A 27,452-nucleotide genomic window follows, 5' to 3' on the forward strand; every position below is an offset into this window, starting at 1 on the left:
ACACTGAGTCTCTTTGACTGTGTGAAGCCACTTTAGCTCAGCATGGTCAGTCTGCAGGTGGAATCTGTGTCCCCAGATGTATGGGTATAACTTCTCCCGAGCGTACACAATGGCATAACATTCCTGAGACAGACCAGTGGCTTTCCCTCTCAGGGCAGGTCTTCACTATCTGCTGGATTGGCAGGTCGGGATTGATCTATCAGGGATTGATTTATTACAGGGGTCCCCAACGCGGTGCCCGCATGCACCATGGTGCCCACAGGGGCATCTAAATGTGCCTGCATCCTAGATGGTGGTTGAGCACCCGCCGAAATACCCACTGAAATTCGGCGGCATTTTGGTGGTGACACCTCTGGATGACAGCACTTGATCTAGATCAGTGGTCCCCAACCTTTTTGTCTGTCACACACCAGATGAAGGACCATGGCGGCGGTTGAGCATCTGCAAAAATGCCACCGAATTTCTGCGGCATTTCGGTGGTGACGCCTCTCAATGGATGTTGCTTGTTGGCGGCAAGCAGCATCATCGAGAGGCATCACTGCTGAAATGCTGGAGAAATTCGGCGGCATTTAGTCGGATGCTCGACCGCCAGCCAGGACGCTGGCACATTTAGATGCCGCCATGGGCACTGCGTTGGGGACCCCCTGGTCTAGATGGTGCTGGTCCTGCCATGAGTGCAGGGGACTGGACATGATGGCCTCTTGAGGTGCCTTCCAGTTCTTTGATTCTAAGTCTTCATGTACGTTTTTAGATGTTCCTCTGTGTTTGTGGGTTTTTTGTTTGTTTCTGTGTTTGGAGTGGGAAAAAGGGGTGAGAATAGCTCTTCGCATGGCAGTGCGTGAAGTGGAGCAATTACAGGTTGAATCATTATAGAATGAAAACCAAATGGAGCCAAAGTCTCAGTTTCCCTGCTGCTGGAGGGGAAGTTTCTCAGGACGATTGGCCGGGCCGTCACTGCTCAGACCCAGGGGACTGCGAACTGTGTCTCCGGGTGCTGCCTGGGCGGAGAGAGGAACAGATTTGAACAAGAAACTTCTCAACCTGTTTGCATATTCCCTTCCTTATAAGACACAAGCTTCTTCCCTTTGCATTAGTCTTGAAGAAGAGAACTCAAAGGACCCCTCACTCTGTGTTGTGAAGTGCCTGGGCTGGGGGATCATGTCTGTGCTTTTACCTAAGGGAGAAGTAAAATTAAGTAAAATGGGCGGTGATTTCCCAGTGTCCGTGGGGTGAAAACAATCCACCAGCCGCTTGGGAAAGTCCCGGCGGTGCCACATCCCCAGCCCCAGCGGAGTGGAGTTTGTTCAGGCGCTGGGTGATCTCTGCCCACAGCCCCGCCCGGACTCTGAATGGCCCATTTCCATATCAAGCCTCCAGCTCTCCGTGCCTCAGTCTCCCCGCTCTGACCCAGGGGCTGGGATAGTTCCCGGCCTCCCGGCGGCGCTGTGGGGAGAAAGGCGATAACCGCGTGTGAAGGGCCGAGACGCCGCAGTGAGGGGCCTCCACACGGGTTATAATGAACTAATCACCTTCCGCTGCGTTAATCCGCTAAACTCCCAGTTTGCTGAAAGGGCCAGAGCCTCCCTGGTGTAAATCCGGAGTAACTCGAGTCTAGCGGAAGCAGCTGCGGTGACTTTACACCAGCGGAGGATTTGGCCCCAGGGGCAATTCGCTCCATCCGTTGGGTCTGATGCGAACCCCAATGCGCTTGTCCCGTTTACACTGACAGACGCTGCCCTGTGAGTGTGACACCGAGACGGGCCCAGGGGGAGCCAACGTGCTGGGTCAGCGAGGGGAGAGCGACTCAGAACAGGACTCACTCCGGATTGGGGTTCACAGATGAAGCGGGGGATCTCTGCACCCAGCGGGGCTCTGGGCAGGAAGGGGAGACACTTTGCCCGGGAACGGAAGGGTTAAAACTGCCGGGAGGTTTGTGTTACATTCACCCGGGTGCCGGGTCTCCTGTCCCAGCCCGGAGCGGTGTGTGTGTCACTGCTGCCCCCGCGCGGCTGCCGGGAGAAGGGCGATTCCGCAGCTTGGGTTTTTGCATGATCACAAACCGGTTTCGTGTCACTGTGGATCTCTCGCACAGTAATAGCGGGCGGTGTCCTCGGGCTTCAGGCCGGTCAGTTGCAGATACAGCTCACTCTTGGGATTATCCCTGGAGATGGTGAATCGGCCTTTCACTGAATCAGGGTAATATATATCACTCCCATCGTACCTTATAAAAGCGACCCATTCTAGTCCCTTGCCAGGAGCCTGTCGGACCCAGCTCATACTGTAGCTGCTCAAGGTGAACCCGGAGGCTTTGCAGGAGAGGCGGAGAGAGTCTCCGGGCTTTTTCACATCCCCTCCGGACTCCACCAGCTGCACTGGGACCGGGCACCTGAGAATAAAGACAGGCCATTAATATCGGTATAAAATCAGCGGTAACACAATATTCTTCTAACGCTGCCAGTGACTCAGAGGACGAAAATACCTTCCAAAGCGGCTACAACGAAAATTACAAGGAGCAAAAATCCCATTTTCCCTGGTGCTGGAGGGGAAAGTTCTCAGGGACTGGCTGGTCACTGCACAGACCCAGGGGCTGCGGATTGTGTCTCCGGGTGCAGCCTGGGCAGAGAGAGGCTCAGATTTAAACAGGAAACTGTCTCCCTCATTTGCATGTCCCCGCTTTATAAGAGACACACACTCCTGCTGCCAGTGATCTGAGTGACTCGTCCTAGGGCTCCGGGTGCGGGAGTCAGAGTGTCCCGTCCTGTGTGTCTGTGCAGCGCCGGGTACAGGGAGCTGGGCGCCTCCTGACACTTTCGGACCCCTGGGAGCAGGGCCGGCTCTAGGTTTTTTGCTGCCTCAAGAAAAAAAAAATAGCCGCCCCCACCCAGCCCCTTGTGTGTGTGGCTTTTACACGTTTGCACTTTGCAATGTTGTTGGTTTGTTTTGTTTGACTGGCTGCGGTACTGATGCAGCATTGGACAACGACTGCACCTGAATCTGCTTGGGCCACCAAAGAGCCTGAGTAACTCGCGCCGCCTGTGATACATGCGGGGGAGGAGGAAATACAGACCAGAGAGGGACATTTGAAGAGGCTTAAATCACCGCGTGCTTTGCGGCGCCGGTGTCACGCCTGGGTCTTTTGAAGGGAGGCTCCGGGTTTGTGCAGCCGCGATCGGAGGCTGAGCGAGAGCCCTCCAAAGGGGACAGTTATCTCCTGAGACAGCCCCTGGCTTTCCTGGGCACGCTCCGGATTTCAGTCTTACTAGGAGCTGGGCTGCTGCTTCTGAGCGCTCTGCTCTTTCGCTCATTTAAAATGAGCCCGACATTCCCCAAATCATTAACTGACACGGACAAGGAGCGCTGGAGAATTGCTCGCTGTCCGACGGGTGCTAATTAACATAAGAACGGCCGTATGGGTCAGACCAAAGGTCCATCTAGCCCACTATCTGTCTATCGACAGTGGCCAATGCCAGGTGCCCCAGAGGGAGTGAATCTAAAGCCTGGTCTACACTAGGCGTTTAAATCGGTTTTAGGAGCGTAAAACCGATTTAACGCCACAACCGTCCACACTAGGAGGAACCTTATATCGATTTTAATGGCTCTTTAAATCGGTTTCTGTACTCCTCCCCGACGAGAGGAGTAGCGCTAATATCGGGATTAACATATCGGAATAGGGTTAGTGTGGCCGCAAATCGACGGTATTGGCCTCCGGGCGGTATCCCACAGTGCACCAGTGACCACTCTGGACAGCATTCTGAACTCGGATGCACTGGCCAGGTAGACAGGAAAAGCCCCGCGAACTTTTGAAATTCATTTCCTGCTTCCCCAGCATGTAGATCTCATCAGCCCAGGTGACCACGCAGAGCTCATCAGCACAGGTAACAATGCAGTCTCCTGAGAATCGAAAAAGAGCCCCAGCATGGACTGCACGGGAGGTACTGGATCTGATCGCTATATGGGGAGAGGATTCAGTGCTAACAGAACTGCGTTCCAAAAGACGAAATGAAAAAGTATTTGAAAGAATTTCTAAGGCTATGACGGATAAAGGCTACAGCAGGGACTCAGTGCAGTGCAGAGTGAAAGTTAAGGAGCTCAGACAAGCCTACCAGAAAACCAAAGAAGCAAACAGAAGGTCCGGGGCAGGTCGAAAAACATGCCGCTTCTACGCTGAGCTGCATGCAATTTTAGGGGGCTGCGCCACAAGTACCCCACCCCTGACCGTGGATTCCGAGGTGGGGGTTGTAATCTCTGCCATGGCTGAGGATTATGCAGACGGGGAAGATGAAGATGAAGAAGAGGAGGAAGACCTAGCAGAGAGCACACAGCACTCCGTGAGCTCCAGTAGCCAGGAGCTTTTTATCACCCTGACGGAATTACCCTGCTCCCAGCCCTCCCAAGCAACTATCCCAGACAATGACGCCATGGAAGGGAGCTCTGGTGAGTGTACCTTTGTAAATAGCAAACATTGTTTTTTAAGCAAGCGTTTTTTAATGATTGATTTGCCCTGAGGACTTGGGATGCATTCGCAGACAGTATAGTTACTTAGAAATGTTTGTTAACATGTCCGGGGATTGAGAGGAAATCCTCCAGGGACATCTCGATGAAGCGCTCCTGTAGGTACTCCAGAAGCCTTTGCAGAAGGTTTCTGGGCAAGGCAGCCTTGTTCCGCCCACCATGGTAGGACACTTTACCATGCCATGCATGTAGCAAGTAATCAGGTATCATTGCGTGGCAAAGCATAGCAGCGTATGGTCCCGGTGACTGCTGGCATTCAAGAAGCATCCATTCTTTATCTTGTTGTGTTATCCTCAGCAAAGTGATATCGTTCAGGATAACCTGGTTAAAAATCAGGAATTTAATTAAGGGGGATGGCCATTTTCCTACTGGGTTCGTGGACTGCAGCAGCTTAAAAAAAATCCTTTCCTGCACGTAGCCAAGCGGGGGGAGGGGAGGAGTGAAATGCCGATGATCTTTTTTGTGTTTGGTCAGCGGGGCTTCCCCAAGCTACCAGCCACGCAGTGGGTGGGGGGTGGGGGTGGGAAGGGTGTTGATTAGCAGGGAGCTAGCGTGGTATTAGCCATGCATTGTGGGGAGGGGTAAATCACTGCAGACGCCGAAAGATAGTGGCTTACCATGGCCGCATGCAAGCTGAATTCTGATGCCCGGACCTGTGTCTGTGAGATCTGTAACTCCAGAGCTGCAGGCACTCACTATTAAGATGAAAAAATGCGACCTTGTAGGGAAATCACATGTGCTATGTAAGGTGAATAGCGCTGTTCACTGTGAAAGAGTATAACCATTGTTCTGTAAAATGTATCTTTCTAAATATTTCTCTCCCTCGTGCAGCTGCAATTTTTTCAACCATCCCTCCTCCATCCCAAAGGCTAGCACAGATAAGGCGGAGGAAAAAGAAGACGCGAGATGAAATGTTCTTGGATATTATGGAAGTTACACGCAATGAAAGAGCTCATCTGAATGAGTGGAAGGACGTGGTATCAAATTACAGGAAAGAGGCCAGTGAACGTGAGGACAGGAGGGACACCCGAGATGAGAGGTGGCGACAGGAAGACCAGCAGGAAAATCAGCGGTGGCGGGATGCAACTCTGGGGCTGCTGCGTGATCAAACTGACATGCTCCGGCGTCTGGTGGAGCTTCAGGAACGGCAGCAGGATCACAGAGTGCCGCTGCAGCCCCTGTATAACCACCCCCAACCCTCACCATGTTCCATATCCCCCTCACCCAGACGTGTAAGAACGCATGGGGGGAGGCTCCGTGCACCCGCCCACTCCACCCCCGTGGACAGCCCAACCAGAAGGCTGTCGTTAATGTGAAATTTTTTTAATGGCCTTTTCCATCCTTCCTATCCTCCTCCCAAACCACACCCTTACTTCTCTCTCTCTTTTTATAATAAATTAATAAAGAATTCATGATTTTTAAACGAGAGTGACTTTATTTCCATAAGTAAGCTGTACTCGAAGGGGGAGGGGGAGTTGCTTACAGGGAATGAGTCAATCAAGGGGGGTTGGGTGTTCATCAACAAACACAGCAGTCACACTGTACCCTGGCCATTGATGAAGCTCGTTTTCAAAGCTTCTCTGATGCGCACCACTTCCTGGTGTGCTCTTCTAATCTCCCTGGCGTCTGGCTGCACGTAATCAGCGGCCAGGTGATTTGCCTCAGCCTCCCAACCCACCATAAAGGGTGCCCTCCTGGACCCCCTGCCCCTAACCACTCCCCTGGAACCTCCCCATCCACACACACCCCCCAGCCCCTTTCTGAATGTGGACTCAGGAGGAGCAGGGGCAGTCACGCAGCTGGAGAGAGGCAGCGGTTTCCCTTTCAAAGCACCACTTCTCTCTGGTCATCTGCGAGGCTGCCTGGTGATCCTCCTGAGTCCTCCACCCACGTTCCCTGTGCTCCAACCACCCGCACTGCACGCCTTCCCTACCCAGCCCTCCATACTGTTTCGCAACCCCAATGTGGCCCTCAGCCAAAACGTTTGCCCACCCTGGGCTAGAAGCATGTGGTTCAACAGTGAAAGATTCATCAGTTGAAAAAGTGAAGAACTCTCTCAACACATTCAAAAAAATTGCACACATGGCTGATGAATGCACCGATGCAAATGGGCATCAAGTATTAAGTTATTGTGTACATTAACTTGATGTCAGGGGTAGACCAGTAGATGCATTTCTAGATGTTCAAGTTATAGAAGACTCATCAGCTGCATCTGTGGCAACCCACATCTTAGAAGAGTTAAATGCTTGTCAATTGGACCCCAAACACATGGCTGCTTGCGCATTTGATGGAGCTGCAAACTTTTCTGGACGACATGGTGGAGGACAAGCTTTGCTCAGAGAAAAGTGTAACCCTAATCTCTCCTATACACACCGCAGAAGCCATCTACTCTAAGTAGCACTAGTACAAGCTGAAGACTCTTCAAAAGACATTTTAAAAAGCTATAAATTTATTGTCTTCATTATATTCTTTTTTCAGCAAGAGTCCAAAAAGACTGAATATTTTAGAAAATATAGAAAATACACTGGGACTGAAGTTCAAATCAGTCCAACCTGGGAAAACCCGCTGGCTTTCTCAGGAGCGATCCTTGGCTGTTGTCTTAAAATTACTCCAGCTGAGGCACTACCAGCAATGAGGCTGCCATGTGCTCAGGATAGACTAGAGAATTTGAACATAGAGTGGGAAGATCTTAGGACGAATGAATGAAGATTTGACTTCAACTTCTTTTTTATCATCACTAGTGGCTTGAGCGGATCTTTATGCCATATTTTCTGGGATGAAAGAAGTAGGAAATCATCTCTTCCTACTCCCAGTCACAACAGCTACAGCTGAGGGTTCTTTTTCATTACTGAATAGAAATTTGTGTTCAGAAAGAAGTGGCCTTCTGCCTGATCATGTGAATGAAGTAATGAGCATATCAAACCGGGAGAGCCAACGTTCCGGGTCAGCGAGGGGAGAGCGACACAGAACAGGACTCACTCCGGATTGGGGTTCACAGATGGAGCGAGGGATCTCTGCACCGCAGGCCCAGCGGGGCTGTGGGCAGGAAGGGGAGACACGTTGCCCGGGAACGAAAGGGTTAAAGCTGCCGGGAGGTTTGTGTTACATTCACCCGGGTGCCAGGTCTCATGTCCCAGCCCGGAGCGGTGTGTGTGTCACTGCTGCCCCCGCGCGGCTGCCGGGAGAAGGGCGATTCCGCAGCCTGGGTTTTTGCAGGATCACAAACCGGTTTCGTGTCACTGTGTGTCTCGCACAGTAATAGCGGGCGGTGTCCTCGGGCTTCAGGCCGGTCATTTGCAGATACAGCTCACTCTTGGGATTATCCCGGGAGATGGTGAATCGGCCTTTCACTGAATCAAGGTATTGTATATCACCCCCAGCGCTGTTGAGATAAGCGACCCATTCTAGTCCTTTGCCAGGAGCCTGTCGGACCCAGCTCATGTAATAGCTGCTGAAGTCGAACCCGGAGGCTTTGCAGGAGAGGCGGAGAGAGTCTCCGGGCTTTTTCACATCCCCTCCGGACTCCACCAGCTGCACCTGGGACCGGACACCTGAGAATAAAGACAGGCCATTAATATCGGTATAAAAACAGCGGTAACACAATATTCTTCTAATTCTGCCAGTTATTCAGAGGAGGAAAATACCTTCCAAAGCGGCTACAGCGAAAATTACAAGGAGCAAAAATCCCATTTTCCCGAGTGCTGGAGAGGAAAGTTCTCAGGGACTGGCTGGTCACTGCACAGACCCAGGGGCTGCGGATTGTGTCTCCGGGTGCAGCCTGGGCAGAGAGAGGCACAGATTTAAACAGGAAACTGTCTCTCTTATTTGCATGTCCCCGCTTTATAAGAGACACACACTCCTGCTGCCAGTGATCTGACTGATTCACCCTGGGGCTCCGGGTGCAGGCGTCAGACTGTCCCGTCCTGTGTGTCTCTGCAGCGCCGGGCACAGGGCGCTGGGGTCCTGCTGACACTTTCGGACCCCTGGGAGGAATGACCAGCTCCCCGCAGTGACTGTATTTCCTCACCTGGGAACTGAGGTCCTGGCTATTGTGAGGTGTTATTGGGGCTGGGGGTGACTCAGCTCTGGAGCCCCGTTCCAGGAGCACAAGGGCCATGCAACGTGCGGTGGGGGGGGGGTCAGAGTTTGGCGAGGGGTCGTGTCCCAGGGATCCATTGGGCTGGGCCACGCGCTGGAGAGGGAAGATTCCCCATGGCGCGGGGGGGGGATTGGGGACGGAAGCCCCTTTCCCTTCCCGGCAGTGACCGGCTCCATTGAAATGATCCGTGACACTAGGAACGTGATCGGAGCAAGCCTGGCTCGTGCTTTGGGCCGGGTCTGGGGCCCGCCTGTGGGTGCAGGTGGAAGATGCGGGGGGGGCGGGGGCGAAGCGGGAGTCTGAGGGCAGAATTAAGGTTTCGCCGTGGACCCTCTCTGGTATTAATGGGCCGAGAGCGGCGTGTCTGGGAATGTTTCTTTAGGGCAGTGTCGAAGGAGGATTCAGGCTACAGTGAAGGAAGATGATTCTGCGGGGCTGATATTTATATTCGTGTTTCTATTCCTGTTCCCAGTCACAGGCCACTTCCCATTTACACTCGGTTGTAAACTCGGTGGGACTGAGAGAGGGTTTTATGGTCTGTGTTTGTACCGGGCTTAGGACTATGGGAGCCCAGACTGTAATTGGGAACATAAGAAGGGCCAGACTGGGTCAGACCAAAGGTGCATCCCACCCAGTGTCCTGTCTCCGACAGTGGCCAGTGCCAGGTGCCCCAGAGGGAATGAACAGAACAGGCGCTAGGATAGAGGTGGGCAAACTACAGCCCGTGGGCCAGATCCAGCCACCCAATAGCAGATTTACCATGGAGCCACTGGCGTCATGGAGCCGGGCCCGCACTCCAGGGGGGACCCGGTCCAGGCCCACTCTTCTGAGCCCCCCACTCTCCTGCGGGGGGCAGAAGCTTGGTGCTCCTGGCACTGAGGCTCCTGCTGCAGTAGGGCAGCCAAGCTCCCCCTCCGCTGCCTCCTCTCACAGCTTGCTGCGTTCCCGCCTTCCCCCTGCCGGCTGTCGATCAGCTGTTTGTTTGCGGGCGGGCGAGGGGTGAGCACAGCCGCAGCACGCTCACCTGGGGAGAGGAGGCGGAGAAGAGGCGGGGCGGGGCCTTGGGGAGGGGGGTGGATCGAGCAGACCTACTCTGACTGCAGAGCTGCAGGGTCAGGCTGAAAAAGAAGGTGCTGCCCAGCTCCCGGGACTTTGCAGCTGGACACCCGCTTCTGGGTCCTAGTGCTGGTTGAGCTCCCTTCTGTGTGCCGGGAGCCACCCTTCGTCTTGTACAACAGTGAGTGCCCGTGGTGGGGCAGGGGGGCAGAGGCAGCGGGGAAGGAAGGGGATGGGATGGGGAGGAGATGGAGTGGTGGAGAAGGGGCATGGGATGGGGAAGAGAAGGGGATAGAGCAGGGATCGGCAATCTTCGGCACACAGACCGCCAGGGTGAGCCCCCTGCTGGGCCGGGCCAGTTTGTTTACTTGCCACATCTACAGGTTCGGCAGATTGTGGCTCCAGGCCAATGGGGGCTGCAGGATGAGGGATGTGCTGGCTGCAGCTTCTCGCAGCCCCCATTGGCCTGGAGCAGCAAACCACAGCCAGTGGGAGCCGCAATCGGCCGGACCTGTGGACACGGCAAGTAAACAAACCGGCCTGGCCTGCCAGGGGGCTTACCCTGATGGGCCATGTGCCGAAGGTTACTGATCCCTGGGATAGGGGAAAGGGGGGTCCAGCATGTGGATCCCCTTGGCAGCAGCTGGGGCTCCCCTGTTAAGCAGGCCCATCAAACCCTCACCCTGACAAGCCCCACCTCCCCTGCATCTGTACCACCCTGATGAGCCCCCCAGATACCCACCCCACTGACCCCCAACCACCTACACCTAGACCCCCACCCAAATGAACCCTGTAGATAAATCTCTGTATTAAGCATCGTCACATAACTTTCACATGACTTTGTATCATGCCTCTTTGTATAACCGGGTATTAAGCTATTTTCATACAACTTTGTATCAAGTCCTTTGCTATAGGAACTTTGTATCTGAGAAAACTTTGTGCTAAGCCCTGGTGTAACGTATAGCCCCCATGGATAGCTAAACTAGAAGAAAAATGACTTTTTGCTGGGAGTAGAATAAGATTCCCCCTCCCCACACTCCCTTAATCAATTGCCGTGTTGAATGAATGAGGTGTGAATGAGCAAGGCGAGGAAGGCGGCACCTCCGGACAGCTGGTTGGAGAGGGGATGGAAGCCAGCCCCAGGGACAGTCAAACTTGTCAAGTGGGCTCACTAAAGACGAGCAGACATATTGATGGCCTCAGGCGGGGGAGGGGAGGTTGAGAATCAAGCATCTTCTTTTGGAATCACCTTCTTTGGATAGTATTTGGGACAACACCCAAAAGGAAGCAGCACAAAGGACCAACGGACACAAATTTTGAATCTTTTGCAGATTTGCATGACAGGGAAGCTGCTATAAATGTGAGGTGTCTTGCAGAGGACCCTGGGTCTTGTCATCATGGGAGCATTGATCCAGATTGGCAGAAGCCTGGCTCCACCCCACCCCCCATCTAACTCACCTGGCTAGTGAAGTTAAGGGAAGCAACTAGTTGGTAACAACAACAAGACAGAGTGTTTGTGTGTGTGTATGTGATGCATGAGTGTAATATAGATCATATGCATAGGATACAGTGTTGATTGATACATGTATTACCAAGGAATGTGACGTTTGCCTTATTCCCCCTGAAAAGATCCTGGGCAGCACTTTAAGTACAACAACCCCACCTCCCCTGCCCTCAGATCCCTCCCCCTGTGAGCTCCAACACTTTCACTTGGTCCCCCCTGCAGACTCCCATTGCCCCTGCACCTGGCACCTCCCTGTGCATCCAGATCCCCCACTGAGCTGCCTGCACCCAGACTGCCCCCCACAGAACCCTCTTACCTCCCCCCCCAGAACCATCTTATCCCCATCTAGATACCCCCACACTAAGTCCCTCTGTGCTGGGACCCTGCTGCTGGGCTGAGCCTCCCTGCCCATATCTGGGGTGCCTGGCACAAAAGGAGCAGGGCCCCAGGGTGTTTCTGGGGCAGGCCTGGCCCTTGTGCTGGGTCAGGGTCAGGTTCAGCCTCACTGCCAAGTCCCTGTCCCAGGGGGGCGGGGGAGGCTGCAGGGATCTCCCACCTCAATGGCCTGAGCTCCCCACTGCCATGGTGGAGCTTCCACATTTATTTATGGTAAAAAAAATAAAACTGCAGAATTTTAAAATATTATGCACAGAAATTGATGCAGAATCCCCTCAGGAATATGGGGTGTTGTACCGCCGTGATGGTGGGACTGCTGGACAGTAGGGGATCTGCGGGGGTGGGGGGGAGCTGGGCAGGGGTATGGTGTGCAGGGTGCTGTGTAGTTGTGGTGGGATGTCAGCAGGAGAGGTCTCTAGGCAGGGGGTGCTGGGCATAGGGATCTGCGGGGGAGAGTCTCTGGGTGAGGGGTCACTGGCATAAGGGGCGGGCACTGGGCCCGGGGGCAGTGTGGAAGGGGCATGCTGGCAGCTCAGGGCTGGGTGGGCCAGTGTGAGTCTAGCAGTTTGGGGTTTGTAAACAGTGCCCTTGTGCTGGGCTGAGTGGGGCCACTCCCACCGCCCTGTGCCTCATTGCCCCCAACCGGCCCCTCGCTCTGTGGCCCACCCCCCGTCACATGCCCTATTTCCGCAATGGGGCCCCACAAATATGTTTGGCACTGGGCCCACAAAAAGTAAATCCGGCCCTGCAGCCACCAACTGTTTTAATCTGGCCCATTAGCTCCCGCTGGGGAGCAGGGCCTGGGGCCTGCCCCACTCTGGTGCTCCAACTGGGGAGCAGGGTCATAGAATCATAGAATCTCAGGGTTGGAAGGGATCTCAGGAGGTCATCTAGTCCAACCCCCTGCTCAAAGCAGACCAAACCCAACTAAATCATCCCAGCCTGACCTTAAAAACCTCTAAGGAAGGAGATTCCACCACCTCCCTAGGTAACCCATTCCAGTGCTTCACCACCCTACTAGTGAAAAAGTTTTTCCTAATGTCCAACCTAAACCTCCCCCTCTGCAACTTGAGACCATTACTCCTTGTTCTGTCATCTTCTACCACTGAGAACAGTCTAGGTCCATCCTCTTTGGAACCCCCTTTCAGGTAGTTGAATGCAGCTATCAAATCCCCCCTCATTCTTCTCTTCTGCAGACTAAACAATCCCAGTTCCCTCAGCCTCTCTTCATAGGTCATATGCTCCAGCCCCCTAATCATTTTTATTGCCCTCCGCTGGACTCTTTCCAAGTTATCCACGTCCTTCTTGTAGTGTGGGGCCCAAAACTGGACACAGTACTCCAAATGAGGCCTCACCAGTGCTGAATAGAGGGGAATGATCACATCCCTCGATCTGCTGGAAATGCCCCTACTTATACAACCCAAAATGCCATTAGCCTTCTTGGCAACAAGGGCACACTGTTGACTCATATTCAGCTTTTCGTCCACCGTAACCCCTAGGTCCTTTTCTGCAGAACTGCTGCCCAGCCATTCGGTCCCTAGTCTGTAGCAGTGCATGGGATTCTTCCGTCCTAAGTGCAGGACTCTACACTTGTCCTTGTTGAACCTCATCATATTTCTTTTGGCCCAATCCTCTAATTTGTCTAGGTCCCTCTGTATCCTATCCCTACCCTCCAGCATATCAACCATTCCTCCCAGTTTAGTGTCATCTGCAAACTTGTTAAGGGTGCAGTCCACACCATCCTCCAGATCGTTAATGAAGATATTGAACGAAACCGGCCCCAGCACCGATTCTTGGGGCACTCCACTTGATACTGGCTGCCATCTAGACATGGAACCATTGATCACTACCCGTTGAGCCCGACCATCTAGCCAGTTTTCTATCAACCTTACCGTCGATTCATCCAGCCCATATTTCTTCAACTTGCTGGCAAGAATACTGTGGGAGACTGTATCAAAGGCTTTGCTAAAGTCCAGAAATAGCACATCCACTGCTTTCCCCTCATCCACAGAGCCGGTTATCTCATCATAGAAGGCAATTAGGTTAGTCAGGCATGACTTGCCCTTGGTGAATCCATGCTGACTGTTCCTGATCACTTTCCCCTCCTTTAAGTGGTTCAGAATTGATTCCTTGAGGACCTGTTCCATGATTTTTCCAGGGACTGAGGTGAGACTGACTGGCCTGTAGTTCCCTGGATCTTCCTTCTTCCCTTTTTTAAAGATGGGCACTACATTAGTTTTTCCAGTCATCCGGGACCTCCCCCGATCACCATGATTTTTCAAAGATAATGGCCAATGGCTCTGCAATATCATCGGCCAACTCCTTTAGCACCCTCGGATGCAGCGCATCCGGCCCCATGGACTTGTGCTCGTCCAGCTTTTCTAAATAGTCCCGAACTACTTCTTTCTCCACAGAGAGCTGGTCACCTCCTCCCCATACCGTGCTGCAGAGTGCAGCTGTCTGGGAGCTGACCTTGTCTGTGAAGACAGAGGCAAAAAAAGCATTGAGTACACTAGCTTTCTCCACATCCTCTGTCACTAGGTTCCCTCCCTCATTTAGCAAGGGGCCCACACTTTCCTTGACTTTCTTCTTGTTGCTAACATACCTGAAGAAACCCTTCTTGTTACTCCTAACATCTCCGGCTAGCTGCAACTCCAAGTGTGATTTGGCCTTCCTAATTTCACTCCTGCATACCTGAGCAATACTTTTATATTCCTCCCTGGTTATTTGTCCAATCTTCCACTTCTTGTAAGCTGTTTTTTTGTGTTTAAGACGAGCAAGGATTTCACTGTTAAGCCAAGCTGGTCACCTGCCATATTTACTTTTCTTCCTACACATCGGGATGGTTTGTTCCTGCAACCTCAATAAGGATTCTTTAAAATACAGCCAGCTTTCCTCGACTCCTTTCCCCGTCATGTTATTCTCCCAGGGGACCTTGCCCATCAGTTCCCTGAGGGAGTCGAAGTCTGCTTTTCTGAAGTCCAGGGTCTCTGTTCTACTGCTCTCCTTTCTTCCTTGTGTCAGGATCCTGAACTCAACCATCTCATGGTCACTGCCTCCCAGGTTCCCATCCACTATTGCTTCCTCTACTATTTCTTCCCTGTTTGTGAGCAGCAGGTCAAGAAGAGCTTTTCCCCTAGTTGGTTCCTCCAGCACTTGCACCAGGAAATTGTCCCCTACGCTTTCCAGAAACTTCCTGGATTGTCTGTGCACTGCTGTATTGCTCTCCCAGCAGATATCGGGGTTTTTAAAGTCACCCATGAGAACCAGGGCCTGTGATCTAGCAACTTCTGTTAGTTGCTGGAAGAAAGCCTCGTCCACCTCATCCCCCTGGTCTGGTGGTCTGTAGCAGACTCCCACCATGACATTACCCTTGTTGTTCATACTTCTAAATTTAATCCAGAGACTCTCAGGTTTTTCTGCAGTTTCATACTGGAGCTCTGAGCAGTCATACTGCTCTCTTACATACAACACAACTCCCCCACATTTTCTGCCCTGCCTGTCCTTCCTGAACAGTTTATATCCATCCATGACAGTACTCCAGTCATGTGAGTTATCCCACCAAGTCTCTGTTATTCCAATTACATCATAATTCCTTGACTGTGCCAGGACTTCTAGTTCTCCCTGCTTGTTCCCCAGGCTTCTTGCATTTGTGTATAGGCATGTAAGATAACTCACTGATCGTCCTGCTGTCCCAGAATGGGGCAGGAGCCCTCCCCTCTTGCACTCACCTACTTGTGCTTTCTCCCGATATCCCACTTCCCCACTTACCTCGGGGCTTTGGTCTCCTTCCCCCGGTGAACCTAGTTTAAAGCCCTCCTCACTAGGTTAGCCAGCCTGCTTGCAAAGATGCTCTTCCCTCTCTTCGTGAGGTGGAGCCCATCTCTGCCTAGCATCCTCCTTCTTGGAAGACGGGTCAGGGGTCTGGTTCCTATGCGTAGTGGGGCAGCCCCAGGCTTGATCCCCCCTCCCACCCTCCGAACCCCTCGATCCCAGTCCGAAGCACCCTCCTCCACCCCAAACCCCTCATCCCCAGCCCCACCCCAGAGCCTGCACTCCCTGCCAGAGCCTGAACCCCCCACCACCTGGCACCCCACTCCCCTGCTCCTCACCCCCTCCCACACCCTGAATTCCTAATTTCTGGCCCCACTCTAGATTTCCATATCCCAATGTAGCCCTCGGGCCAAAAAGGTTGCCCACCCCTGCGCTAGGACCACAAGCAGCACCAAATCTATCACTGCTGAGCATCATCATCAAGATCATTTACTTAGTTAATTATTAATAAGCAATGAAGTGTAGACAGAAGCTTTCTCCTGGTTGTGTTTAAAGAACTTGTGTGACATGAACGTTACCTGTTTCTAAACCATCCCCAGGATTTAATATTGACAGATATAGTAACAAAAACAACAACAAAATATTCCCATTCCCACTGACTTTCAGACAAGTAGCAGCATTCACGCTGACACACAGATCTCCATTCCCATGACCACTCATGTTCCCTTTCATATCCCCACCCTCATTCACACACACTGGAGAGAGTGAGAGAGAGAGAGAGAAACGGGGTGGGGTGGAGGGAAATGTTCTCAGGGAATTTTCCATAGACAGTTACACTGAACGATGCTCAGATGATGAGGGTGGCAGGGGCGGCTCTAGGAATCCGGCCGCCCCAAGCACGGTGGCACGCCGCTGGAGGCGCGCTGCCGGTTGCCGGTCCCGCGGCTCCGGGGGACCTCTTGCAGATGTGCCTGCTGAGGTCCGCTGGTCCCGGGGCTCCCGTGGAGCTTCTGCAGGCTTAACTGCGGAAGGTCCGCCGGAGCCGACTGCCGCCCTGCCGCGAGCGCTTGGCGTGCTGGGGTCTGGAGCCGGCCCTGGGTGTAAATCCGGAGTAACTTGAGTCTAACAGAAGCAGCTGCGGTGACTTTACACCAGTGGAGGATTTGGCCCCAGGAGCAATTTGCTCCATCCATTGGGTCTGATGCGAACCCCAATTCGCTTGTCCCGTTTACACCGACAGACGCTGTCCTATGAGTCTGAGGGTACGTCTACACTACGGGATTATTCCGAATTTACATAAACCAGTTTAGCAAAACAGATTGTATAAAATCGAGTGCGCGCGGCCACACTAAACACATTAACTCGGTGGTGTGCGTCCACGGTCCGAGGCTAGTGTCGATTTCTGGAGTGTTGCACTGTGGGTAGCTATTCCGTAGCTATCCCATAGTTCCCGCAGCCTCCCCCGCCCCTTGGAATTTCCGGGTTGAGATCCCAGTGCCTGATGGGGCAAAAATCATTGTCGTGGGCGGTTCTGGGTAAATGTCGTCAGTCACTCCTTCCTCTGGGAAAGCAACGGCAGACAAGCATTTTGCGGCTTTTTTTCCTGGATTGCCCTGGCAGATGCCATAGCATGGCAATCATGGAGCCTGTTTTGCCTTTTGTGACTGTCACCGTATGTGTACTAGATGCCGCTGACAGAGGTGATTCAGCAGCGCTACACAGCAGCATGCTTTTGCATGATAGCAGAGATGGTTACCAGCCATTACCATAAATTGGTAATAAGATGATCATGGTTACCAATCCTTTTGCACTGCACTATTTGCTGCTGTCATAAGTGCCCCTGGCTGAGATTAGCCAGGGGTGCAAAAGCCAAAATTGGGAATGACTCTGTAAGTCAATTCCTCCTTTTTGGTATCTAAAAATAGAATCAGTCCTGCCTAGAATATGGGCAAGTGTACTAGAGAACCACTGTATCATAGAACCAGAGAGCACACCTGCTCTGTGTCAGATCCTGCAGAAATTATGAGCTGTATGCTATTCACAGGGGGTTGCTCCTGCAACAACCCCACCTGTTGATTCCATTCTTCCCCCAGCCTTCCTGGGCTACCGTAGCATTGTCCTCCCACTTGTGTGATGAAGTAATAAAGAATGCAGGAATAACACACAGTGACTAGTTAGTGAGAAGTGAGTGGAAGGCAGCCTCCAGCTGCTATGATAGTCCAGACAGGATATTAAGGAGTGTGGAGGAGAAGAGCCCAGCATCCCTCTGCTAGTCCAGGGGCAATTGAATCTTTTCTTTACACATGAAGGGTGGGGGCTGATGGAGTTCAGGCCCCTGTTGCTATGATGAGGACAGTTACCAGCCATACTGTACCATCTACCAGGAAAAATTAGGGCCAGGCACCCTTGATAGACCTCACGGATGGTAGTCTGCATAGTTACCACTCCTTTTGCACTGCCCTATATACCAATAGGCTGATGATGATGACAGATATCAGTCTTATTGTACCATCAGCCACCCATGGTGGGGGGAAGCAAGGATGTTGGTGTTGTGTGCTGCAGCATCGCATCTATCTGCAGCATTCAGTAAAGATAGGGTGACATGTAAAAGAGTCGAGAGGATTGTTTTCCCTTTCACTTCTGGGGGCGGGTGGGGGGGTGCGTAAATTGCCGAGCTATGCCCTGACCCACCGCGGACACTGTTTTTGACCCTAGAAGCATTTGGAGCTCAGCCAAGAATACAAATACTTTTCAGAGACTGCAGGAACTGTGGGATAGCTTGAGTCCTCCAGTCCATGAGCGTCCATTTGATTCTTTGGCTTTCTGTTACGCTTGTCATGCAGCAGTGTGCTGAGTCCCTGCTGTGGCGTCTGTCTGGAGATTTTTAAAAAATGCTTTGGAATTTTGTCTTCTGTAACGGAGCTCTGATAGAACAGATTTGCCTGCCCATACAGCGATCACATCCGTACGGTCCATGCTGGAGCTCTTTTTGGATTTTGATTTCGGACTGCATCGCCACCCGTGCTGATCGGAGCTCCACGCTGGGCAAACAGGAAATATTCAAAAGTTTGCGGGGCTTTTCCTGTCTACCTGGCCACTGCATCCGAGTTCAGATTGCTGTCCAGAGTGGTCAGTGATGCACTGTGGGATACCACCCGGAGGCCAATACCGTTGATTTGCGGCCACACTAACCCTAATCCTATATGGAAATTCTGATATCAGCGCTACTCCTCATAGGGCTAGTCTACACTTACCTGCCGGGTCGACGCGATGAGTTCGACTTCTCGGAGTTCGAACTATCGCGTCTAATCTGGACACGATAGTTCGAACTCCCCGCGTGCTCCGGTCGACTCCGGAACTCCACCACTGCAAACGGCAGTGGCGGAGTCAACCTTGGAGCCGCGGACTTCGATCCCACGGCGTCTGGATGGGTAAGTAGTTCGAACTAGGGTACTTTGAGTTCAGCTACGCTATTCCCATAGCTGAACTTGCATACCCTAGTTCGACCCCCGCCCTTAGTGTAGACCTGCCCTCATTAGGGAGGAGTACAGAAACCGGTTTAAAGAGCCCTTTATATCGATATAAAGGGCCTCTTAGTGTGGACGGGTGTGGCATTAAATCGGTTTAATGCTCCTAAAACCTCCAAGGCATGTCCTGGGCAGCTTCTGTTGTATATTGACCTGGGTGTGTGGCTGATCCTGCCTCACCGGGGTGTACTGAGGATAGATGCGATAAAAAGTATGAGGTGCTCAGATATGATGGTGACTGAGGGAGGGCAGACAGATGTGTATCTAAGACAAAAAAATCTGTTAGTCTGGGTGTGCTGAAAAGATCACTGACATGAATGGAATGGGTGCGGCCTCCCTTGCCTTCATTTGACCCTGGGCTCTTCCCCGATGCAGCAACTGCTGGATATTCCTTCCCATGAGAAAACAGCTGGTCGAGGGACTTGATTAACTTGGGCAAAAAATGTCTAGTATAAGGAAAACATCTCACATTATTTTAGAGCCTGACGCAAAACCCTTCCCAACGCCATAGAAACCCTCCTCTTGAGAGCAACGTGAGCTGTGTCAGGCCCTGTGTTCATAACCCTGAGTCCGCAAAATTGTTAGTTGTTTCTTGAAATGTCAATTGTAGATGTCTATACAAGTGGCAATGGACTGATCACTAGAACAGAGCTAATTAGATGAAAAAGATGCTTCCTTCAGAAGATCAGGAGCTGTGACTTAAAGAAGAAAACTCTGGGAGCTTGCAGATTAGTAGAAGAATCCTGGGCAGATTCATTGGTGTGGGTAAAATACCAAATCTGACTGACTATAATGAGTATTGGCGAAGGATTTTGCCCAATATTAGTGAGGGCCTGAGCCTGTCAAAGACTCACTGTCATTTCCGCATGAGCTGGGTGAGATGAAAACTATTTCCTGCACAGTTGCTTTCTTCCAGACGTTGCCGAGTGTTTTACAAAGGACATAAGCCGCATTATCCCCAATTTTTGTCCAAGGGGAAACTGAGGCATGTGGAAATGACGTGATTTGCTCAAGATCACCAAAGAAATAAGTGGCAGACCAGGAAATAAATTCCCAGCTGTGCTGAGTCTCTGTTTGGTGCTGAGCACTATGGGAAAGCGATCTACGGACACCTGCCACGCACTGCGCAGTAACGGGTAGATAAAGGCAGCCAAGCGGGTTTCTAATGCTCGGTGTTAGTACTACTCAGGTCTGAAAACTTCTTCTTCTAGGAAAATTGGAGAAAGTATATTAAACTCTGTCTAGCAATGCTGGACTAGCAGGCAGAATTATTATTTAGCAGTATTATACCAGCACCTTAAAATTTGTGGAATTTGGTGGTCAGGATCCCCTCTGTTGTTCTGAAACTCGAAGCCCAAAAGCTGCCTTGGTGCGGGACTCAGCTCGGTCATGCAGTGAGTATTATCTCCCGGGTGAGAGGCAGTGTGCTCAGATGCCGGGCTCAGTTTCCTTTAGGGGTGGCTGAACCTTTGCAGAGGCTGGTTTGTAAAATCTGAGTGGTGGGGCTGGAGGGTCCTTAAGGAAGACAGCAGCTCACTGGATCTGTGAGTGGCACCATGGGTTATATAAGGCCGGGGAAGATTTGTCCCATGTTACTGAATCATAGAGAAATACCTAAACACCGGCTAATATTTTCTCCCACCAGACGGGTTATTCACAATGTGATGTACTAGTCAGCATAAGGGTGTCACTGTCTGTTCCCTACATCTGCCTGGAATGATCACTGCCAGCCACAATAGCAAGCTCAGCTTCATTTCTCTCCTCGCACGCTGCTCTCTCTAGTTCTGTCCCTCGGTGTATGTTTTCTGGGGTGTGAGTGACGTTATTTAAGATGGAATTTTCAGGGGAGGGTTCTAGGAATTGATACATTAAGGGCAAAGATCACAAGGGGAAATGGCTGTTGCAAGGCTATTTCACTTGCTATAAGTAATTAAAGGAACCGGGGAGACTGGCTGGATCCCCTGACGCTCACTCGGCGTATGGGGCTCTCCAGACCTTGTACTCCCCGGCACGTACTACAGGAGGTGAAGGCCGCTTTGCTGCCCGCTGCTCGGGCCTACCTCGACTGGGTCCTGCACAAGGGCACGCCCCGCCCACCCACCACCCCGGGCCCTCCGGACCTTTTCATCGGGCCCCTGCCCCGTGGACCCGACCGGCCATCCCGCCCCTTTTCTGCAAGCCGGCTGCACGATCTGCAGCCAGTCCGCTTCCAAACTGCAACGAGGAAACATCTCTACACGCTCGTGCTCCACACCCTTCCCTTCCTCACCCTTGTGTCCCATCCTGACACAAAGTGGTGGAACCTTCTGCCACCTCTCGAGGGTGAGGAGCCCCGGTGGGCCAGCCTCTACTCCACCCTGGTCCTGAGGCCCACCAGGGATATCAGTTGGTGGCTCCTTCATGGGGCCATGAGCACAGGTGTGTACTTGGCGTGGTTTACCCCTGTCCCAGACACCTGCCCCTTCTGCGGCGCGAGGGAGACCCTGGTGCACGTTTACTTAGAGTGCGCCAGGTTGCAGCCCCTATACCGGCTCCTCACCAATATACTGTTGCATTTCTGGCTGCACTTTTCCCCTCACCTCCTTCTCCATGCACTCCCTATCCGTGGCCCCACAAAGTCATGGGACCTCCTGGTCAACCTCCTCCTTGCCCTGGCCAAACTGGCCATCTACGCAACCAGGGAGAGGCGGTTGGCCAATGGAGACTCCTGTGACTGTGGGGCTTGTTTCCAATCCTCTGTCCGTTCACGTATCCGGGCGGAGTTCCTCTGGGCGGCGTCCGCTGGCTCCCTTGACGCCTTCGAGGAGCAGTGGGCGCTGTCCAGGGCTCTCTGCTCGGTGTCCCCATCAGGCTCCCTCCTTTTGGCCCTCTGACTGCACTCCTGTCCCTGTTCTTTTATTGGTTGCCCCTGAAATCAGTTGGGTTCTGAGGTCCTGTAGATCCTCCCCTTAGGCTGGGGGGGGGGGATCCTTTAGCAGTGGAGGGGCTTCTGCCCTCCCACTTCCCGGAACCCAATAGGTATAAGTAATTAAGGACTCATTAGAGCAGGGACTTGAGTCTCCTCCTGAGTCCCAGAGAGTGTCCTGACCCCCGGGCTGTGCAGTGACTCGCTTTCCTGCTCTCTCTGCCCAGCACATCTCCCCGCCAGGCGCCTAGGGGATTTCGGTGCCTACAGGGGTTCGGCTTTGAGGGTCTCGGTGGCATGTCTGATTTGGGCACATAAGGCGGCAGGTAGGTGCTGAATTCACCTTGTGGACCGAGCCCTGAATACACATCGAATGAAAGCCCCTGGCAGGTCGCTGTCCAGCGCCCGTAGGCTCCTTCCAGAATTCAAACCTGTCTGCCCGGGCTGAGATTTTCTAGCGCTCCCGAGGGGTTAGAATAGGCATGAGGTGTCCGTATCTCTAGGGCAGCCTGGAGACCCTCCGCCTGGCTTTACTTTAACGGCCTCACTTTAATGTCGGAAAGGCGGGGAGGGGCGGAGTGAGGGGCACAGAGCGTGTTGGGGGGAAGGGGAAGTTGCGGGCTGGTCTCTGCTAACGGGGCGGTGAGTCCGTGTCTGTGTCTGTGTGGGGGAGTCACAGGCAGGCAGCTGCGGGCCGGAGTTTTCTCGCTCACGGTCTCTGCGCTGCGAGCTGTAGAACTGCAGCGCCCCCCAGCGGAGAGTTTGTGCTTAGCCAGCGAGGGCAGGTTTCTGTCTCAGCTCAGCCCGGCTTCCCCGCACTGTGTGTCCCGCACAGTGATACCGGGCGGTGTCCTCGGGCTTCAGGCCGGTCAGCTGCAGATACAGCAGGTTGTTGGGGTTGTCTCTGGAGATGGTGAATCGGCCTTTCACTGAGTCTGCGTAAAATTGTTGGCTCCCGTCAGTGTAAATGTATGAGACCCACTCCAGCCCCTTCCCGGGAGCCTGCCGGACCCAGTTCATCCCGTAGCTGCTGAAGGTGAACCCGGAGGCTTTGCAGGAGAGGCGGAGAGAGTCTCCGGGCTGTTTCACATCCCCTCCGGACTCCACCAGCTGCACCTGGGACCGGGCACCTGGGAATAGAGAGATATTATACATCGTATTGATATTCAGAGCAATAATAGACTGTTCCCCTGCCCCGCCAATGGGTGTGATGGGAGAAATTACCTTCCAAAGCCACTGCAAGGAACAGTACATGGAGCCAGAGCCTCATTGTCCCGGGCGCTGGAGGGGAAAATTCTCAGGGGACTGGCTGGTCACTGCACAGACCCAGGGGCTGCGGATTGTGTCTCCGGCTGCAGCCTGGGCAGAGACAGAGACAGTTTTAAACAGGAAACTGTCCCCCTGATTTGCATATCCCGCTCCTTATAACACACACACAAACTCCTTCCCTGGCTGATCTCATTTCTCGCCCTCCGGTTCCAGGAGAAGGGGGGGATTTGTGTCAACGTGTGTAGCGCTGCGACCCAAATCCCATCAAATCCAAGGGGATTTTTGTTAGCGGCTGGGATCGCATCAGGTCCCATGTGTTTCTCTGGAGTCCTGCACAATGGGAACCTGGTCCTGGAATGCTCCGGAAAGGGGCTGGCAGAGCAGGAGGAGAGGAAGGGGCGGGGGGATTGTAGCATAAAAGAGAGAAAGGAAGAAAGGAAGCTGCAGTCCTGGTAATGACAGTCAAGGGCTTCTAGGCCACCTATCAATCACCATCATCTTCATCCTTCTCCTCCTCCTCATCATCATCTTTGGCGCATTCTCAAACTTTACCAGCAAATAGTTTATATAATCGTTCTGGATAGTTCCTCATCTCTGGCAAGGGGACTGCAGCATCTCCCTGTCTCACAGCGGTATTGTGAAAGCAACTACATTAAACATTGTGAGGGGCTAATATATTACCTCAATTTGGGGCATACTAGCACCTGCGATAAAATCTCGGAGTCCTGAATCACTGCTATTCAGTTATGATATTATCGTCAATAATAATAAATAAATAATAATAATTTATTCTTATTGTTGTGATTGGGCCTGGGAGTCGTCTTTTGGGCCCCACTAGGCGAAGCCCTGGGCCATCTCCGGACAAACAGATGTTCCTTATCCCAAAGGTTTGTTTGTCAGATATAATTTAGGTTGCATCAGTCCCAGCATGCCAGGAATGTGGGGGTGCTGGACTCAGTGGGGTGGGATACGATGGATGGAGAAGATACCTCTCCCGGTGTGTAAATGGCAGGAGGACGGGTTGGGAAAGCGCCTCCCCAAACATGCCTTCTTGTATGAGTGTGAACGTCTAAATTAGGTAAATTCCCGGGAACAGGGAAGTGGAGGTGACAGGCAGGGATTGGGAGATTCCCGTTTTCTCTCTTTTCTCCTCTGCAGATTTTGGTGCGTGATCCCCGGTTCCCCGCCAGCAGCGACCTGTTTCTGGAAGCGACAGGGCAGTTATTTGTCTGAGCTCAGCCCGGCTTCCCCTCACTGTGTCTCTTGCACAGTGATACCGGGCGGTGTCCTCGGGCTTCAGGCCGGTCAGTTGCAGATACAGCAGGTTGTTGGGGTTGTCCCTGGAGATGGCGAAGCCTCCCTTGCAGGGCGGTGCGTAGCTGATCGTAGTTGAAATTGGGTGTATTTCCACTATGCACTCCAGTCCCTTCCCAGGGACCTGTCTGACCCAGCTCATCCCGTAGCTGCTGAGGGGGAACCCGGAGGCTTTGCAGGAGAGGCGGAGAGAGTCTCCGGGCTTTTTCACATCCCCTCTGGACTCCACCAGCTGGACCTGAGGTCGGACACCTGCAAACAAAGACACAATGAGATTCCTGCAGACCTGGCTCCCAGTGAGATTGATACAAAACCCGGAGGCTCCCCAGTGTCTTCAGGAAACAGTTGCAATCAGAAGGAAATGTAGCTGGAGTGGCATGTTCCTGAACTTGGGATTCTGCCTGGATAGGTTGTAGATCGTTGATGATGTGCTGGAGAGGTTTTAGCTGGGGGGCTGTACGTTATGGCCAGTGGTGTTCTGTTATTTTCTTTGTTCGGCCTGTCCAGTAGTTGGTGATTTCTGGGTACCCATCTCGCTCTGCAATCTGTCTCCTCCGTTCCCCAGGTGGGTATTAGAGTTTTCAGATGTGTATGGATCCACAGCCTTGCTTTAGAAAAATCCAGCATGGAGAGCCTAAAAGGTCTCAGATGGAATAAAAATTGTTAAGGAGTTTGAACAGTCCTATTACCAAGTGGCTGAGCTTGGCCAGCCTGTTGGGGAAACAATGTTGTTGGAACAAGAATGTCACCATGTTGACTCTGTGAGTGAACAGTCCTTGTCAGAGGTTCAGAGCGAAGACTGGTTCAGAGGTTCAGAGCTGAATCTGCAGATCAGGACAGCTGTGCAGTTAATCTCTTGAGAATAGAGGGGATGGCAGGCAAACTTTCATCTCTAAATACTTTGGATATGTCTTCTAGTCTCTTAGTGGACTTAACATCTGATTCCATGTGGAAACAGAGGTTGGTGATGGAAAGAAGAAATAACCTTGGGTCTAACGTGCTAGTGAAAATGGATAGTATCTCTGTAAGACAGAGTCCAGCCTTGGAACTGGTATTAGTTAAGAATCTGAAAACTGGTGAACAAACTAGTGTCTGTGTTGATGCAAATTACCTGACAGACAGGCGGGAGAAAGACTTGCCAATAGCCTTTAGCAAAGAGGACACACCCAGCCAGACAATGGATTCTGTTACACAAAAGAGCTCAGATTTTGACCCCCCCCCCAGAACAGGGAGGAAGGGAAAGGCTAAACCTTTCAAATAAAAGCCACTTGTTAACCCTAAAATGCCAAAACCCCAATGGTATTGAGCCAAAGGCATGGCATGACAAAAATGCTTGGAAATGTACACTTGTAATGGATTTAATGTTAATATCAAGGCTAATGTTAACTCTTGTGACTAATGTGTTGCTGATACCAAACACTTTAAAAATGTACAATGTGCCTAATCTTTTGGAAAAACCCTTGAACATGTTGGGAGTGATACATAGGAGCACAGTTTATGTTAAAAGACCTTGTGATACTGATATTTCACAGTTAATGTCTGTAACTAGTCTTGAAACTACTCAGGAGAAAATACATTGCAGACCTAATGTGCTGTATGAAAAGGGAAACTGAGGCACACTACCATATTGCTAACATGGCTAAATGCCAAGATTCCTACACTATGGGGAAGATTAATATCTACATTGACTTGATGTTAATTGGGTTCCAAACATTTGTCAGAACTTGTATAAATAAATTAGCTAATTTCATTATCGTATGGCAACGTCAGATGAGACATACAAGAATTATGCTGCAAGAGCAGGTCCAATCCACTATTGGTCTAACCAAGTTTTACCTTGGGTTTGTAATGAAATTCAATCACCTTGTTACTTCCACAATGATCCTTACAAAGAAATATCCTGTTTTAGTAAAACATGATTTTGATAAACCATTTCTGTTATACACTAAGAGCACGTCTACACTGGCAAAATTACAGCACCGGCAGTTACAGCACTGCTCAGAGAGCACCGAAGGAAAACTACTGTTTGTTCACACTGACAGCTGCCTGTGCAATAGCATGTTCACCCTTGTGGCACTTGCAGCGGTGTTTGGAGCGGTGCATTCTGGGCAGCTATTTCACAGAGCATCTCTTCCTCTTCTGCCACTAAGACTTGTGGGAAGGTGTGAGGGGGTCGCGGAGCATCCTGGGTCCAGCCCCAATGCCCTGTGATACATTGCTTCGCATCCCAGCAATCTCTGTGCTTCCGTCTGTGATTAGCAAACAATGGTTTGTGTACTGCATGCCCTGCCTCTTCTGGGCAGCAGGAATGGATCCCGAACTGCTGACCAGTACGCTGCTCACTCTCACTAACACGTACATGTCATGAGTGGCAGTGGAGTTATTCCTTAACCTACAAAGGCAAGAGGAGTGTGACATTAATCTTGCCACGTGGCATTCACAGACATGCTGACCACAGTGGAATGCTGCTTTTGGGCTTGGGAAAAAAGCACTGAGTGGTGGGATCACATCGTCATGCATGTCTGAGATGACGGGTAGCTGCTGCAGAACTTTCAGATGAGGAAAGCCACATTCAAGGACTGTGTGATAAGCTCACTGTGGCGCAAGGACATGAGAATGAGAGCTGCTCTGTCACTGGAGAAGCATGTGGTGATTGCACGGTGGAAACTGGATACTCCAGACTGCTACCGATCAGTCGCTAACCAGTTTGGAGTGGGAAAGTCAGTCATTGGAGTCATATTGATGGAAGTCTGCAGGGCCATTAATTGCATCCTGCTCCAAAAGACCGTGACTCTGGGCAATGTGCATGACCTCATGCCTGGCTTTGCAGAAATGGGCTTCTCTAACTGCAGATGGGTGATAGATGGCACACACATTCCAATTCTGGCACCAGACCACTTAGCCACTGAGTACATTAATCAGAAGGGGTATTTCTCTATGGCTTTCCAGGCACATGTGGATCACCATGGGCATTTCACAGACATTAACGCAGGCTGGTCCGGAAAGGTGCATGATGCACACATCTTTCAGAACACTGGTCTGTTCAGGAAACTGCAGGCAGGGACTTTCTGCCCAGACCAGAAGATCACTGTAGGG

At 51.9% G+C, this 27,452-nt stretch overlaps 2 gene segments (V, D, J or C); both read right to left on the minus strand.

Annotated features, from left to right (window-relative positions):
• Window positions 1-1,635: 1,635 nt before the first annotated feature.
• Window positions 1,636-8,202, minus strand: LOC123347580. The segment is given in 3 exon segments: window positions 1,636-1,737; window positions 7,765-8,063; window positions 8,157-8,202. Coding segments are annotated over 3 exon segments (447 nt in total).
• Window positions 8,203-9,581: 1,379 nt separating this feature from the next.
• On the minus strand, window positions 9,582-23,043 carry LOC123347581. The segment is given in 4 exon segments: window positions 9,582-9,635; window positions 21,655-21,665; window positions 22,607-22,903; window positions 22,998-23,043. Coding segments are annotated over 4 exon segments (408 nt in total).
• Between the last annotated feature and the right edge of the window lie 4,409 nt (window positions 23,044-27,452).

The sequence above is a fragment of the Mauremys mutica genome, chromosome 13 (assembly GCF_020497125.1).
Source record: "Mauremys mutica isolate MM-2020 ecotype Southern chromosome 13, ASM2049712v1, whole genome shotgun sequence".
NCBI classification, from domain to species: domain Eukaryota; kingdom Metazoa; phylum Chordata; order Testudines; family Geoemydidae; genus Mauremys; species Mauremys mutica.